General features: G+C 48.6%; 1 protein-coding gene across 1 annotated transcript in view; it reads right to left on the reverse strand.

The window, feature by feature from the left end:
• The window catches only part of STK10 (serine/threonine kinase 10), a 143343-nt gene that overhangs the window by 108424 nt on the left and 19993 nt on the right, over positions 1 to 14926 (reverse strand). Inside the window, exon 2 of the mRNA XM_054488687.2 lies at positions 3230 to 3394. Within this exon, the coding sequence (XP_054344662.1) occupies positions 3230 to 3394 (165 nt within the window). The remainder of the gene's footprint in view (positions 1 to 3229; positions 3395 to 14926) is intronic.

Below are 14926 nucleotides of genomic sequence, written 5' to 3' on the forward strand. Positions count from 1 at the left end.
GCACCATTTGATATTCAAAAGCAGAAGTAGTGATAAGGAAGCACAGACGGATTTTGCCATGATTACAAATTCTGAACAAAAATGAGCTAATCTTGTCAAATTGCACATGGGGTGGTGTGACGAATGACCTCCACCCCACTCGGGGGGAAAATCTGTCCCTGCCTGCCATGGCTACAGAAGGGACCTCAGACACTTGGGGAACAGCCAGTTTCTCATCCCAAAGTCCCTGAGAGCAGACCCCAGGTCCAGAACTGGTTTTGTCAAAGATATCCACATGGAAAAGTTGGCTCCTAAAGCCACAGAAGCCCAGGCCTGGTCACAAGATGGGCCTGGGAACCATCACACAGAAGGAAATATCAAAGGGTTGGTGCATCCTTCAACTTGTATCTCTGGACTTCTCCCTTCTACACTTTTGCCCATTTGCTGGTCCCTCTACTTTGACTGCTCTTTCTTCTCTTATCTCCCCGGAGGACTCCTATGCATCCTGCAAGACCCCGTTCAAATGTCCCTTCCTCTGAAGCCTCCCCTGACCAGATGATGTTCCACATCACATCCTTGGGCTCCTGGCCTAGTCTATTCTTACCACTTCTCAAACTGCCTCAATGTTTTTCTCTTGTCCTCTCAAACCTGACTTCTTTCTGTAACACAGAATATGCCTCTCCCCTGCAAAAAAGTACCACTGGGTCTCCATTACCTAAAACAGTGATTCTCAAGCTTAAACGAGCATCAGAGTCACTTAGATTGCTGGGCCCTACCTTAAAACGCCAATTGCTGGGCCTCACCTCAAAGTTACTGACTCAATGGGCCTCAGGAGGGGCCGGATAACCTGCATGTCTAACAAAGATCCAGGGTGTGCTGATCCCAGGGTTGTACTTTGAGAACCCCTGCAGTAAAAGATTGAGGGAAAAGTCTTCATCTTGGCATGCAGGGCCTTCTACAACATGGCCCCCATTACTTTACCCCCCTCATCTTGCACCACATGCTGCCCTGGCCCTAGACCAGCCATCTCCCAAACAGGCTGTACCTTTCATGCCTCCACACCGCTGCCCATGCTGTCTCTCCTGCCTGCCATCCTTTCCCCCTCTTTATCTACCCAGCTCCAGGGCCACCTTCCTTGATCTCATAGTGTCTAAAAGGCAAATCGGAGGAGCTGGTGCCTTCTACAAAGTCACAAATGTAGGCTGTCAGGGCAGCTACAATAGAGGAGGGAAAGAAATGGTCTTGGCCACAGCAGTGGGCCTGGAAGAGAAGGCACCAGCCTCAAGTGACAACTTAGGGACAGCAAAGTCTAGTGTATTTATTTAAACAACAGCATGACAGTCGCAATCTAGTTACAAACTGTATTTGGCTCTATCTGGTTTTCCAGCTCTGCCACTTGCTAGCTATGTGGCCTGGGAAGCAGCTCACATAGCTTTTTTGTTTCTCATTTTCTTTTGTAAGATGGGATAAAGCAACAACCTCACAGAATGAAGATTAAACGACATAATGCAAGTGAAACTCATAGCAAAAGGCCGAGCACACAGTAAACTCTCAATAAATGCTAGCTACTATGAGTAGTATCTTTGGACCTGGGAAAGTTAAGAACTTGGTGCCCAGCCACAATCAATAACGGGAATAGAAACATAATAGCTATTTTTCTTAATGGGTATAGTCAGCAGGCCAACAAATGCTGTATGCACAGAGAGGAAGATGAATGGACAGGAAAGTGGGTGGCTGGGTGGGTGGCTGGGTCAATGGGAGATCTCCTTTGGTTAATATCAAAAGTGGCTCTGTGAGGCCAGTTTGGCAATAGACATTTAAGAATCTTAAAAATTCTTGCTGGGCACAGTGCCTCACGCCTGTAATCCCAGCATTTGGGGCAGCCGAGGCAGGTGGATCTCCTGAGGTCAGGAGTTCAAGAAGAGCCTGACCAAGACGGTGAAACCCCGTCTCTACTAAAAATATAAAAATCAGCCAGGCGTGGTGGTATGCACCTGTAATCCCAGCTGCTTAGGAGGCTGAGGCAGGAGAACTGCTTGAACCCAGGAGGCGGAGGTTGCAGTCAGCCGAGATCGCGCCACTGCACTCCAGCCTGGAAAACAGAGTGAGACTTCATCTCAAAAAAAAAAAAAAAATTCTCATAAAAAAGCTCTCAAACAAGCACACATAAAAAATCCAAAGATGCCCATCACAGAGTTGTTTATAACAGCAAAATAAAAATAAAAATAAAAAAAGAAAGAAAGAAAAGGAAATAGCCTAAATGCCCAACAGTAGACAAGGGCACAGTCAGAAGATGGATTTCTTTGGAAGAATAAAAAAAAAAAAATGAAGAGGACTGGGCGTGGTGGCTAACACCAGTAATCCCAGCACTTTGGGAGGCCGAGGCTGGCGGATCACCTGAGGTCAGGAGTTCGAGACCAGCCTGGCCAACGTGGCAAAACCCCTTCTCTACTAAAAATACAAAAATTAGCTAGGCATGGTGGCACATGCCTATAATCCCAGCTACTCAGGAGGCTGAGGCAGGAGAATTGCTTGAAGCCGGGAGGCGGAGGGTGCAGTGAGCCAAGATCACACCACTGCATTCCAGCCTGGGCAACAGAGCGAGGCTCCATCTCAAAAAAAAAAAAAAAAAAAAGAAGTTGACGGGTGTTGCTGAGTTTGGAAGATGGGGCTTGAAGCTACAACTACACTGTGAGGATGCTGATGGAGAATAGCGGGCTGGCGAAGAGCCCCCTTCTTTAGTGCAGCCATCGAGAAGGATCTCCATGTAACAGCTGTAGCAGTGGCAGAAGAGGTGCTACTATGACAAATAATAAAACAGCCAACACTTACCGGGCTCTTACATGTGCCCAGCACTCTTCTAAGCACCTATCATGAATTAATTCACTTAATCCCAGTAATCACTCTATGAGCTAGATACTATTATTAGCCCCACCTTACAGATGGAGAAACTAAGGCATGGAGAGGTTAGGAACTTGGTTAGGATTATTCAGCTTGTAAACAGCAGGGCTGGGACTCCAGGCCAGGCAGTAGAGCTTTCTGTTCCAAATCGCTAGTTCTACTCCCAAGGGGGAGGCATCACAGGAAAGGGTGGGTAAGTGGCCAGGAGCTCCCTACTTCACCATCTCCTTGCCCTAGCCCTCGTCCTCAAAGCAGATGCTGAGAAAGAGCTGAAGACTTCAGGACAAGGCTAGCTCCAGAGCACCAGGCCATGGGGGCTGAGCTGGGGCAGGCAGGGTGGCAGCCTTACCCACAGCTTCCCGTCGTGATAGTAGGCTCCCAGGAGCTTCACAATGTAGGGGTGGTCGCAGGTGGCCAGGATCTCAATTTCCACGATGTAGTCCTCCAGCTCCTCCTCACTCTTGGTTTCAATGACTTTGGCTGCAGCCAAAGTACCCGTCTCCTTATTCTTGGCCTGCAAAGAGGAGATACAGGAGGTCAACAAGGCATGCTCTGCAGGAAACTGACCTCTGGATGTGAGCCCGCAGTCCTGCATGAGTGTGAAAACAGAGGCCGGATGTCCAGATGCTGAACCGGGACGTACATTGTTCTTAACAATAGCCACACATCATGTCTGTACTTAAGAGTAAGTACCATACACCCCTACAACACTAAGGAATAAACAAAAATACAAGAATGACACAGCTCTACAAATACCAACATGGAAAGACTGTTGATTTGTTCAGTAAAACACAAAAACAAAAAAACCCCAAGTCATTGAACAATAAAAATGGCACAGTACTTTTTGCATAAAAAATGGAAAACTACACCTTCATACATGCTCACAAGCGTCTGTGAATGTGTGGAAAACTCAGGAAAGATACTGCCTGACAGTAGGCTGGGGAGGGGCCAGAAACAGGGAGGCATTCAAAGGGTACTTTCACTCTGTTTAAAATTTAAAATCTAGGCCGGGTGCGGTGGCTCACACCTGTAATCCCAGCACTTTGGGAGGCCAAGGCAGGGAGATCACAAGGTCAGGAGTTCGAGACAAGCCTGGCCAACATAGTGAAACCCCATCTCTACCAAAAATACAAAAATTAGCGAGTGTGGTGGCATGCGCCTGTAGTCCCAGCTACTGGGGAGGCTGAAGCAGGAGAATCGCTTGAACCCGGGAGGCAGAGGTTGCAGTGAGCAGAGACCACGCCATTGCACTCCAGCCTGGGTGACAGAGTGAGACTCCATCCCAAAAGAAAAAAAAACATTTTTTTAAATATTTAAAAAAATTTTTTGTTGTTTTTTGAGATGGAGTCTCGCTCTGTCGCCCAGGCTGAAGTGCAGTGGTGTGATCACTGTTTACTGCAGCCTCCGCCTTCCAAGTTCAAGCTAATTCTCCTGCCTCAGCCTCCCGAGAACAGGGACTACAGCTGTGCACCACCATGGCTGGCTAAATTTTGTGTTTTTAGTAGAGACGGGGTTTCACCATATTGGCTGGGCTGGTCTCAAACTCCTGGCCTCAAGTGATCCATCCACCTCGGCCTTCCAAAGTGTTGGGATTACAGGTGTGAGCCACTGTGTCTGGCCTAAAATTTGTTTACAATTTTTGATAGGAATGTTTGATGCGTTTATTTGCAACATTTCACATGCACTAACAGTAGAATGAAAAGGCAGCCTGCGTAAGTGCCCACCAGTTATAGCGGAACTGTTTCGTAGATGCATGTCACCTAGGCAAAACAAGTCTTCCTTACTTGAGGAATAAAAGGGTAAGAAAACTCCACACACACTAAGATGGCTATAATTTTAAAAAATGGAAAATAACAAGTGCTGGTGAGGACTGGAGAAGTTAGAACCCTTGTGCATTGTTGGTAGGAATGTAAAATGGTGCAGCCAGTGTGGAAAACAGTTTGCCAGTTTCTTGAAAGGTTAAACATAGACCTATCCTAGGACCTAGCAATTCTGCTCATAGGTATATACCCAAAAAAAAGCTCAAAGCAAGGACTCAAGGAGATATTTATATACTCATAGCAGCCAAAGTGTGGAAACAATCCAAGTGTCCATCAGTAGATGAAGAATATTTGGGAGGCCGAGGCAGGCAGATCACTGGAGGTCAGGAGTTCGAGACCAGCCTGGCCAACATGGTGAAACCCCATCTCACTAAAAACACAAAAATTAGCCGGGCGTGGTGGTGGGCGCCTGTAATCCCAGCTACTCAGGAGGCTGAGGCAGGAGAATCATTTGAACCCAGGAGGCAGGGGTTGCAGTGAGCCAAGATCATGCCACTGCACTCCAGCCTGGATGACAGCGTAAGACTCCATATCAAAAAAAAAAAAAAGAATGAATAAACAAAATGTGGTATATCCACACACTAAACAATTCTGCCATAAAAAGGAACAAAAAGGAAGGCAATTCTGACACAAACTACATGGATGAATCCTGAAAACATTATGTAAAGTGAAATAAGCCAGACACAGGATACATATTGTATAATTCCATCTACCTGAAGTACCCAGAGTAGCTGAAATCATAGAAGTGGAAAGTAGAATAGAGGTTTCCAGGGGTTAGAAAGGGGAAATGGGGAGTTATTGTTTAGCGGGTACAGAGTTTTTGTAGAGGATGATGAAAATTTTGAGGTGTACACAGCGATGACGGCTACATACTTGTGAACTGATTTAATGCCACTAAATTTACACTTACAATTGGCCAAAATGATAAATATGATGTTCTGTATATTTTACCACAATTCAAAAGAGACAGAAATAATCATGTAAATGGAGCAAGCAATCCCACCCCATTGCACACAAGGAGCTGGTGTCTGGGAAACGGGAGGTGAGGACCCACAGCTCCCCAAGGATCCTGCAAGGACGTCAGTGGGGAATGCTGCAGCAAGCATCTCACCCACCCTGCTGCATGGGGTTCCAGTGTTGAAAAAGTACACATGGCCGGGCGCGGTGGCTCATGACTACAATCCCAGCATTTGGAAATCCGAGGCGGGTGGCTTGCTTGAGTCCATGAGTTTAAGAATAGCCCAGGCAACAGAGCAAAATCCCGCCTCTACAAAAAAAAAAATGCCAAAACTAGCCAGGCATGATGGCATGCACCTGTAGTCCCAGCTGCTTGAGAGGCTGAGGCGGGAAGATCGCTTGAGCCCAGGAGACGGAGGCTGCAGTGAGCTAAGATCTTACCACTGCACTCCAGCCTGGGTGACAGGAAAAAAAAAAAACCAGCCGGGCACAGTGGCTCATGCCTGTAATCCTAGCACTTTGGGAGGCCGAGACAGGCGGACTGCCTGAGCTCAGAAGTTCGAGACCAGCCTAGGCAAGATGGTGAAACCTCATTTCTACTAAAATACAAAAAAATCAGCTGGGCGTGGTGGTGAGCGTCTGTAATCCCAGCTACTGAGGAGGCTGAGGCACAAGAATTGCTTGAACCCAGGAGGCAGAGGTTGCAGTGAGCCAAGATGGCACCACTGCACCCCAGACTGGACAACAAAGCAAAACTCTGTCTCAAAAAAAAAATAAATAAATAAAAAAGAAAGAAAAAGGCCCGGCGCAGTGGCTCATGACTGTAATCCCAGCACTTTGGGAGGCCAAGGCAGGCGGATCACAAGGTCAGGAGTTTGAGACCATCCTGACCAACATGGTGAAACCCCATCTCTACTAAAAATACAAAAATTAGCTGGGCGTGGTGGCGGATGCCTGTAATCCCAGCTACTTAGGAGGCTGAGGCAGGAGAACTGCTTGAACTCGGGAGACAGAGATTGCAGTGAGCCGAGATTGCACCATAGCACTCCAGCCTGGTCGACACAGCGAGAATCTGTCTCAAAAAAAAAGAAAGAAAAAAAAAAAAACACAAACACATTTCCCTACAAAATGGCCCCTAGCCAGATGCGGTGGTTCATGCCTGTAATCCCAGCATTTTGGGAGGTCAAGGTAGGTGGATCACCTGAAGTCAGGAGTTTGAGACCAGCCTGGCCAACATGGTGAAACCCTGTCTCTACTAAAAAGTACAAAAATTAGCCAAGTGTGGTGGCGCATGCCTGTAATTTCAGCTACTCAGGAGGCTGAGGCAGGAGAACTGCTTGAACTTGGGAGGTGGAGGTTGCAGTGAGGCAAGATCACACCACTGCACTCCAGCCTGGATGACAGAGTGAGATGCCATCTCAAAAAAAAAAAAAAAAAAAAAAAGGCCCCTAAAAGCACACTGCTCATCTGGAGACCTTAAACAGCAATCTATTGCAAAGCACAGGGAAAACGAGCTCCTCTGGACTGAATGAACATATTATAGCTTAGCCTCCACCGTGGCACCTTCCTAAGGATAATATTGATCACGCTCCACCCTTGCCTTCCATAACAACTCTGGAACCTGACTGCACCGGAAATTCTGGCTGGCCAAGTTATTCCTGCACATCTAGTGCCCCATGGATGACAGTGAGCATTCATTCCTATCATCACGGGGACCTGAGGCTTGGAGTTTCCCCCATTCCACAGACAGACGTGAAAGTCCAGGTTTAGAGGGGAAATGTGATTGGAACTAGGGGAGTGGCACCAGAATTTGCATCAGGATCCTCTAACGTCAAAATTTTCTGCACTTTCCACCACTGTACAAGGTCTCCCTATAATCTCCACCACTTAGAAGTCTCTAAGACCAGATGCCAACAGACACTTAACAGAGTACTACTAGGCCAGCCCTGCACAGGGCGCCCACAATACAGACACAGAGCGACCCTCTCCCTGGCCAGCTCAAAGTCTAGCTAGAGAGACACAGCCCTCTACTGAAAGTGACAAGACAGCATGCTTATGATGGGGTGTGGGAGAGGGCACCTAACCCACCAAGGAGCCTTCTGGAAGGAAGCAGTACTGAGGGGTGGGCCAGGCGCGGTGGCTCACGCCTGTAATCCTAGCACTTTGGGAAGCCGAGGTGGGTGGATTGCTTGAGGTCAGGAGTTTGAAACCAGCCTGGCCAACATGGTGAAACCTCGTCTCTACCAAAAATACAAAAAATTAGCCGGGCATGGTGGTGTAGTCCTAACTACTCGGGAGGCTGAGGCAGGAGAATCGCTTGAACCCAGGAGGCGGAGATTGCAGTTAGCCGAGATCATGCCACTGCACTCCAGCCTGGGTGACAGAGTGAGACTCCATCTCAAAAAATAATAATGAAAAACATACTGAGGAGTGGTGCAACCAGGCAATTTCTCTGCACATTTGCTTTCTGTACACTCATTCTCAGTTTAGATAAATATTTCTTTCATTAACTGAGCTGCAAAGTCCTCAGGATCCCATGCAGTGATAATAATATGCCATTTGTCATATTACGTCATTGATAATAATATGTCAGAGTGGACCCTTGGTCTACTCTGCATGCAGCACTAGTCTGTGCTGCTTCTATGTGTTAGTGCATTTATCTCCTGGATCACCCTACAATGTGGTGCTGTCAATATCTCATAGACAGATGAAGAGACCGATCCGAGGCAGAGTACCCTAGGAATGAGGCGGCAGAGTGGGCTTGGAACTAAGGCAGTCCCATGCCCAGGTCTGCACACTCTTGGTGGCCACATTCTTCCTCCATCCAAGTCCCTTGCAGGCCAGAGCGTGGGATGCCTCCACACGGGGCCCAGGAGCCCAGTTCAGGGAAGGACATTTCATGATAGGCCATTTTCCAGAGCCAGTCCTTGTCCTAGAATTTACCAGCTCACGTGGCTCTTACTCTGTGGGGACTTCTCCCCTAAACTCAATTTTGAAAGCTTGTTTGGGCTGGGTGCAGTGGCTCACGATTGTAATCCCAGCACTTTGGGAGGTCAGGGCAGGTGGCTCACCTGAAGTCAAGAGTTGGGGACCAGCCTGACCAACATGGTAAAACCCCATCTCTACTAAAAATACAAAAATTAGCCAGGCAGGGTGGTGGGTGCCTGGAATCCCAGCTATTCGGGAGGCTGGGGCAGGAGAATTGCTTGAACCCGGAAGGTGGAGGTGCAGTGAGCCGACTGCGCCACTCCACTCCAGCCTGGACAACAGAGCGAGACTCCGTCTCAAAAAATAAATAAATAAAAATAAAAATAAAAAAGCTTGTTTAGAATGCCTTAGCAACCCATTAATTAAGTTATCCGGTGCGCTCTCTCTCTCTCTCTCTCACACACACACACACACACACACACACACACAGTCTTAACTGATCGTGTCCCTGCCTTTTCGTTCCTTGTAAAGCTGATTTTTGTACATCCCCACCAGAGGGCTGGCAAAGAATCCTTTCCTTCTGCACACATTCCTCTTTCTCTTCCTACTCCTCCCCTTTCTCCTCTCCAAACCCAGAAGAGAGGTTACGCCAGCTCTGCTCCTTTCCTGAGAGGAAGGTCGAGGGCTTAGTGGAGTGGCTAGAGCCAGGGCCAGTGACCAAGGCAACCACCTTGACTATGCTGAGCTGGCCAAGGGCCCCCCTTCAATCACTCATCTTTCAGTCCTGAAAGCTGGCAAAGAAGGCCACATGTCACCTTTACCTGGGTCTCCTGATGGTGGAGGAGGCCCAGGTGGGGACCATTTTCCAGGAGTGCACAGACCTTGCCTTACCCACCATCCTGAAAGGCAGCATTGACCAGAGAGCCAGGCCCCAGCCAGTGCCAGTGTCAACACAAGGCACACCCGCTACCCAGCACCTCACTCAGATTCCATGGAGACCACAGAACCTGCCAGACAGAGGTTAGTAGGAACCACGGACCAAAAAGTGACTTGGCCAAAATTAAATTCTTTCAAAGCCTCGTTGAGGCAGCAATCCATCACCTTGAGACCACAGGGGATTTAATACGGCTGATGATAAAAACAGCTAACACTGACTGAGCACTCTCTGTGTTCCAGGACAGGACTTAAACAGAATTTCTCACTTCATCCTCCATCCAGCCCTTAAAGACAAATATTATTGCCAGTTTACAGATGAGGAAAAAGATTCAGAGAGGTGGGGTGATGTGCCTCAGGTCACACAGCGAGTGGGGGTGTAGGGTGAAGGCTGGATCCAATTCAAGCCTTCCTTACCTCCAAAACATTTCTCCCAAAGACCTTTCCTGATGACCGTCCAGAGCTCCCTGTTGTATCTCCCTTTGCTAAAGATTAATGACAATCACAGCCAATAGCAACCACTCACAGCAAGGGAGTGCCTGGCAGCTGAGGAGTGCTCAGGCAGCCAGAATGTCATCTGTCAACAAACCGTTAAGGCCAGCGTTAGCCTTGGTGCCCATTTCCCAAGCGAGCAGACTGAGGCTTGGGAATCCAGCAGGACTGTGAGCTGTCACAGTGGCCTCCTGACTCCCGGCCTAGTGTTCACTACACCACACTGCCAGGAAGCAGCTTATTCCCTAGTCATTCATTCAACCGTTATTTACTTGGCAAATTCTAGTGAAAAAGACAAGCAATTTTCTGCCTAGGAAAATTTGCATGAGGGAATCACTGCCCTCCCATATCATAATTCACCCTTCCCTGATTTTTCTTCAGCAGAGGCCAACCTGCCCTCATTTCCAGTCCCTAAAATACAGTATCTAGAAGTGGGCAGGGACTCATCTTGGCCAATCAGAATACTGCGCTCCCTCTGGCCACAGTGATTGGCTCAAGAATAGGCACGTGGCCAGGTGCGGTGGCTCACACCTGTGATCCCAGCACTCTGGGAAGCCGAGGCAGGTGGATCACCTGAGGTCAGGAGTTTGAGACCAGCCTGGCCAACATGGTGAAACCCCACCTCTACTAAAAATACAAAAATTAGCTGGGCGTGATGGTGCATGCCTGTAATCCCAGCTACTCGGGAGGCTGAGGCAGGAGAATCACTTGAACCTGGGAGGCGGAGATTGCAGTGAGCCAAGATAGCGCCATTGCACTCCAGCCTGGGCAACAAGAGCAGAACTCCATCTAAAAAAAAAAAAAAAAAAAAAAAATTGGCATGTGATCAAGTCAGCCAATGAAATGCATTCTCAGAACAACTGCTGAGCCAGCTGAGACTGCTGCAAGCTCTCCTTGACTCCTAGCCTTCAGCCTAAAGCCATCCTGCCCCTAAGGGGGCCTGAAAATCAAACTAGGTCTGAGGCATTAAAGCTGAGAGAGGGCATGAGAAGACCGTTTGATCCCTTCAATGAACTTTTACAACTCTCTATTAAGGGCTTTATTTTATATATAAGAAAACCGATGCTTAGAGAGATGAAGTCACCGGCCCAAGGTCACACAGCAAGTTCAAAGGATTAGGAATTGAATTCTGGCCAATGTGGGTTCAAATTCCATGTATCTGACAGCTTTGCCAGAGATGCCTGTATATTCTGCAAAAGTCCCATCTGGGCCTCAGTCTCCCCCCATACGGGGGAGGATGGATGGTGAAATGATGTCCAACTCTCTCCACGCTCTGATGAGAGCCGTCTTAGGGAGTGGGTGAGTCTTGGAAAGCTAAGGGTGGTCCAAGTAGATGAGGCTCACATGGGAGTTGGCAGGCAAGGAATAGCATAAAGAACAAGTGGCTGTCTGTGGCCTCCGACGTCCGTCTCTCCCACCGGCTGAAGCAAGGCCGGATTCCAGCACAGGATGAGGGGAGCCTCGGCCCAGCTTTCCACTGCTGGCCGGCAGTGACTAACGCCTCAGCCCACACCCTTGAGAGCAGATACACAGTGGCCACTTGTGTTTTCTGGCCCAAGCACCTCTGTGGGAACAATCCTCCTCCTTGTGCCCGCAAGGGGCCCAGCCTGGAGGAGGTGGGGACAACCCTCCCAGCCGGGGGCACTGCTTCACCCAAGGGGCCCAGCCAGCCCAGTCAGGGGCTGGGGGCTTCCTGAGAGTCAGCTGCACAAAGGCCAGCAGGGGACCCACCCCCAGGCCCTCCCCTTCCCTCCCGGCTGCCCACTGATCAGTGTGTTGCTCCCGCCACCTCCCGGGAAATAGCTGATATCACAGACCTCAGGAAGGTGAGAAAACATTAGCCACCCCTCCTTAACTCCAGCTCCCCAACCCCGCTCTGCAGATGAGGAAACTGAGTCCACCAAGGCGAATGCAGAGACCAGGGTCCCATCTGTGACACTTGTCTCATCTGTGACACAGGTGTGCCTCAAGAAGAGTAAATGAGAACACAAGAGCAAAGAGCCTAGGGGGCCTGTTCCTGGGGGCACCCCTAACCTCAGGCCTGGGAGCCACCGGAGCTGCTGGGAAATTGACCCTGGAGCTGGGGAGCAGTGGGGGACTTGGCCAGCATCCATTCCCCCTTGTGGATTCAAAACTCTAGTTGCCTTTGGATGCTGCCTCTCCCTCGCTCTGAGTCCAAGGGATTCATAGTGGGTTGACCTCACCCTGGGCCAGGGGCATACCCCAGGCCCAGCTAAAAAGAGGACTGAACCAAGGGCACCTGAAAATGAAACTTGTCACAGTCATTGGTTCAGAGATGCCTGGGCATGGTCCCAAGGCAGGCCAACAGGGTCGTGCCTGGGTGGCTCTTTAAATTTGTTTTTGGTTGTTTGCTTTTTTTTTTTTTTTTTTTGAGATGGAGTTTCGCTCTTTGTTGCCCAGGCTGGAGTGCAATGGTGCGATCTCGGCTCACTGCAACCTCCACCTCCTGGATTCAAGTGATTCTCCTGCCTCAGCCTCCCGAGTAGCTGGGATTACAGGCATGCGCCACCACGCCCAGCTGTTTTTATATTTTTAGTGGCGACGGGGTTTCTCCATGTTGGTCAGGCTGGTCTCAAACTCCCGACCTCAAGTGATCCGCCCGCCTCGGCCTCCCAAAGCACTGGGATTACAGGCGTGAGCCATCGCGCTTGGCCAGTTGTTTGCATTTTTGCTGAAGTTATCAGGAAAGCAGCTTTTTCTTTCTCTGGCACTGCTAAATCGGTAGAATGAAAGGCTGAAAGGCTGGAGGGTCTTGTAGCCCATCTTGCCACTCCTTCAGAGTGGCTGCTGGAGGGTGAGGCCAAGATGGCAGAAGCAGGGCTCACAAATGGAGTGCTACTGGCTCTGTGGAACACCTGGAGACAGCTGTACCTGAAGGTGGACTCTACCCATAGACTTCTCAGTTACATGAGCCAATAAACTCCCTTTTGGATTCCTGCCATTTGCCACCAAGAAGGAGATGAGTTCCCTCTCTCTGGGGGTGTTCCAGCAAGGAACAGATATCTAGAGGAGTGCCTCACCACACGACATGTGTGTATCAAGGGCCACCTTCATTCCCAAGCCCATCATAATCTATAAGGTGACATTCACTGAGACCTCGCCAACGGGCTGACTGATAATCTAGGATTTGGAGACCTACATGGAAAACGTGTAAGACACAGGCCAACAGAAACTATGGAATTCTTCTGCCAAAAGAATCTTCCTCCAAAAAAGTGGAAAGGATCATTTTACACTTAATAAATTAACAAAAACATGCAATTGTGACAACCCAGGCTGGAGACAATGTAGTAAAATGGGTGAACCCATTACTGACAAGAATAGAAACTGATTCAATCTTTCAAAGACAACAATTGACAATAGGTTTTAAAAGCCATGAAAATACCTTTTCAGCCTATTATCCCTCATTCCTGAGAATTTAAGGCCAGAAAATACTTTTAAAAAGACAACAGGCCAGGCACGGTGGCTCATGCCTGTAATCCCAGCACTTTGAGGGGCTGAGGCGGGTGGATCACAAGGTCAGAAGTTTGAGGCCAGGCTGACCAATATAGTGAAACCCCATCTCTACTAAAAATACAAAAATTGGCTGGGCATGATGGCGTGCACCTGTAGTCCCAGCTACTCGGGAGGCTGGCAGGGGAATCGCTTGAACCTGGGCGGCAGAGGTTGTGGTGAGCTGAGATCGTGCCACTGCACTCCAGCCTGGGCACAGAGCGAGACTCTATCTCAAAAAAAAAAAAAAAGGCAACAAAAGAAATGTACTAGGATCATGGTCAGTTTATATTAGTCCATAATAATGGAAAAAAGGTGAAATCACCTAAAGACAATGGTTAAATTAACTTAATGGGATACTAAGCAACCCTTAAATGATAAACAAGAAGATAATACAGTAATGAGAAAAAATCCTTAAGCCATAATAGTAAATAACAAAATAGGATAATGAAATTATAACTAGGCTACAATTTTCCTTTGGGAAAACTGCATGTGCCTACGGACAGGGACAAGCTAAAACACAGCATAATGAAGTCAAGCGCTTTATAAAGACAATTTTCACCCAGTGACATGTGGCAATTATCCACAGGGGTCCCAGCAAGGGCAGACTGGGGCTGGTGCAAAGAAGCCTCCCACATAGAAAGAGACCACTTCATCTGACCTTGCCTTAAACGTTCCAGAGACAGACACCCTCGTCCTTTCGGAACCCACATGAGCTGCATTGTTTGATACAGTAGCTACTAGCCACACGTGGCTATTTAAATTAATAGATATGAAACAAAAATTTAGTTCCTCAGTTGCATTAGCCACATTTCACGTGCTACCACACTGTGGCTACTGTACTGAACAGAGCAGGTACATACAGAACACTTCCTTCACTGTAGAAAGTTCAGCCCCAGCCCTCTCTGGCAGAAAATGCCTCTTTGGAGGTAAAGGAGCATCTAAAACTCACTCCACTGTCCCAGACCCAGCCTCAGAAACATGGGTTTCTTTTTCTAGGAAGCAAAAGGGGACATGTGCAAGGAATCAGCAGAGGAACCCCACCCAATGATCATTTGCTACGGAAGTCTCCTAGCAACCTGGCTGAGTGGCAGGTGTGAGGGAAGGCTCCCAGCTGACCTGTCAGATGAAAAGCCTGGGTGTGGGTCAGAGCCAAAGAACGGGGCAGTCAGGGCTCAGGGTTCCTATTTCCCTGTCTTTATTCTGGACGGCCATGCCAGGCATGTATCAAATATGGTTCAGGCCACCGGAACCAAAGCAGGGCTTGGTCCGGGTGTCACACAATGTACAGCTGTGCTGTGCCTGCCTGAACACAGTTAATCTTTGCATGGTGATGAAGGCGGTCAATCGCAGGAAGGGCTGCGACTCTATTAAGGAGAGAGAAAATCTGGCCCCAGAGAAAACCA

This window comes from Pongo pygmaeus, chromosome 4, assembly GCF_028885625.2.
Source record: "Pongo pygmaeus isolate AG05252 chromosome 4, NHGRI_mPonPyg2-v2.0_pri, whole genome shotgun sequence".
Lineage (NCBI taxonomy): Eukaryota > Metazoa > Chordata > Mammalia > Primates > Hominidae > Pongo > Pongo pygmaeus.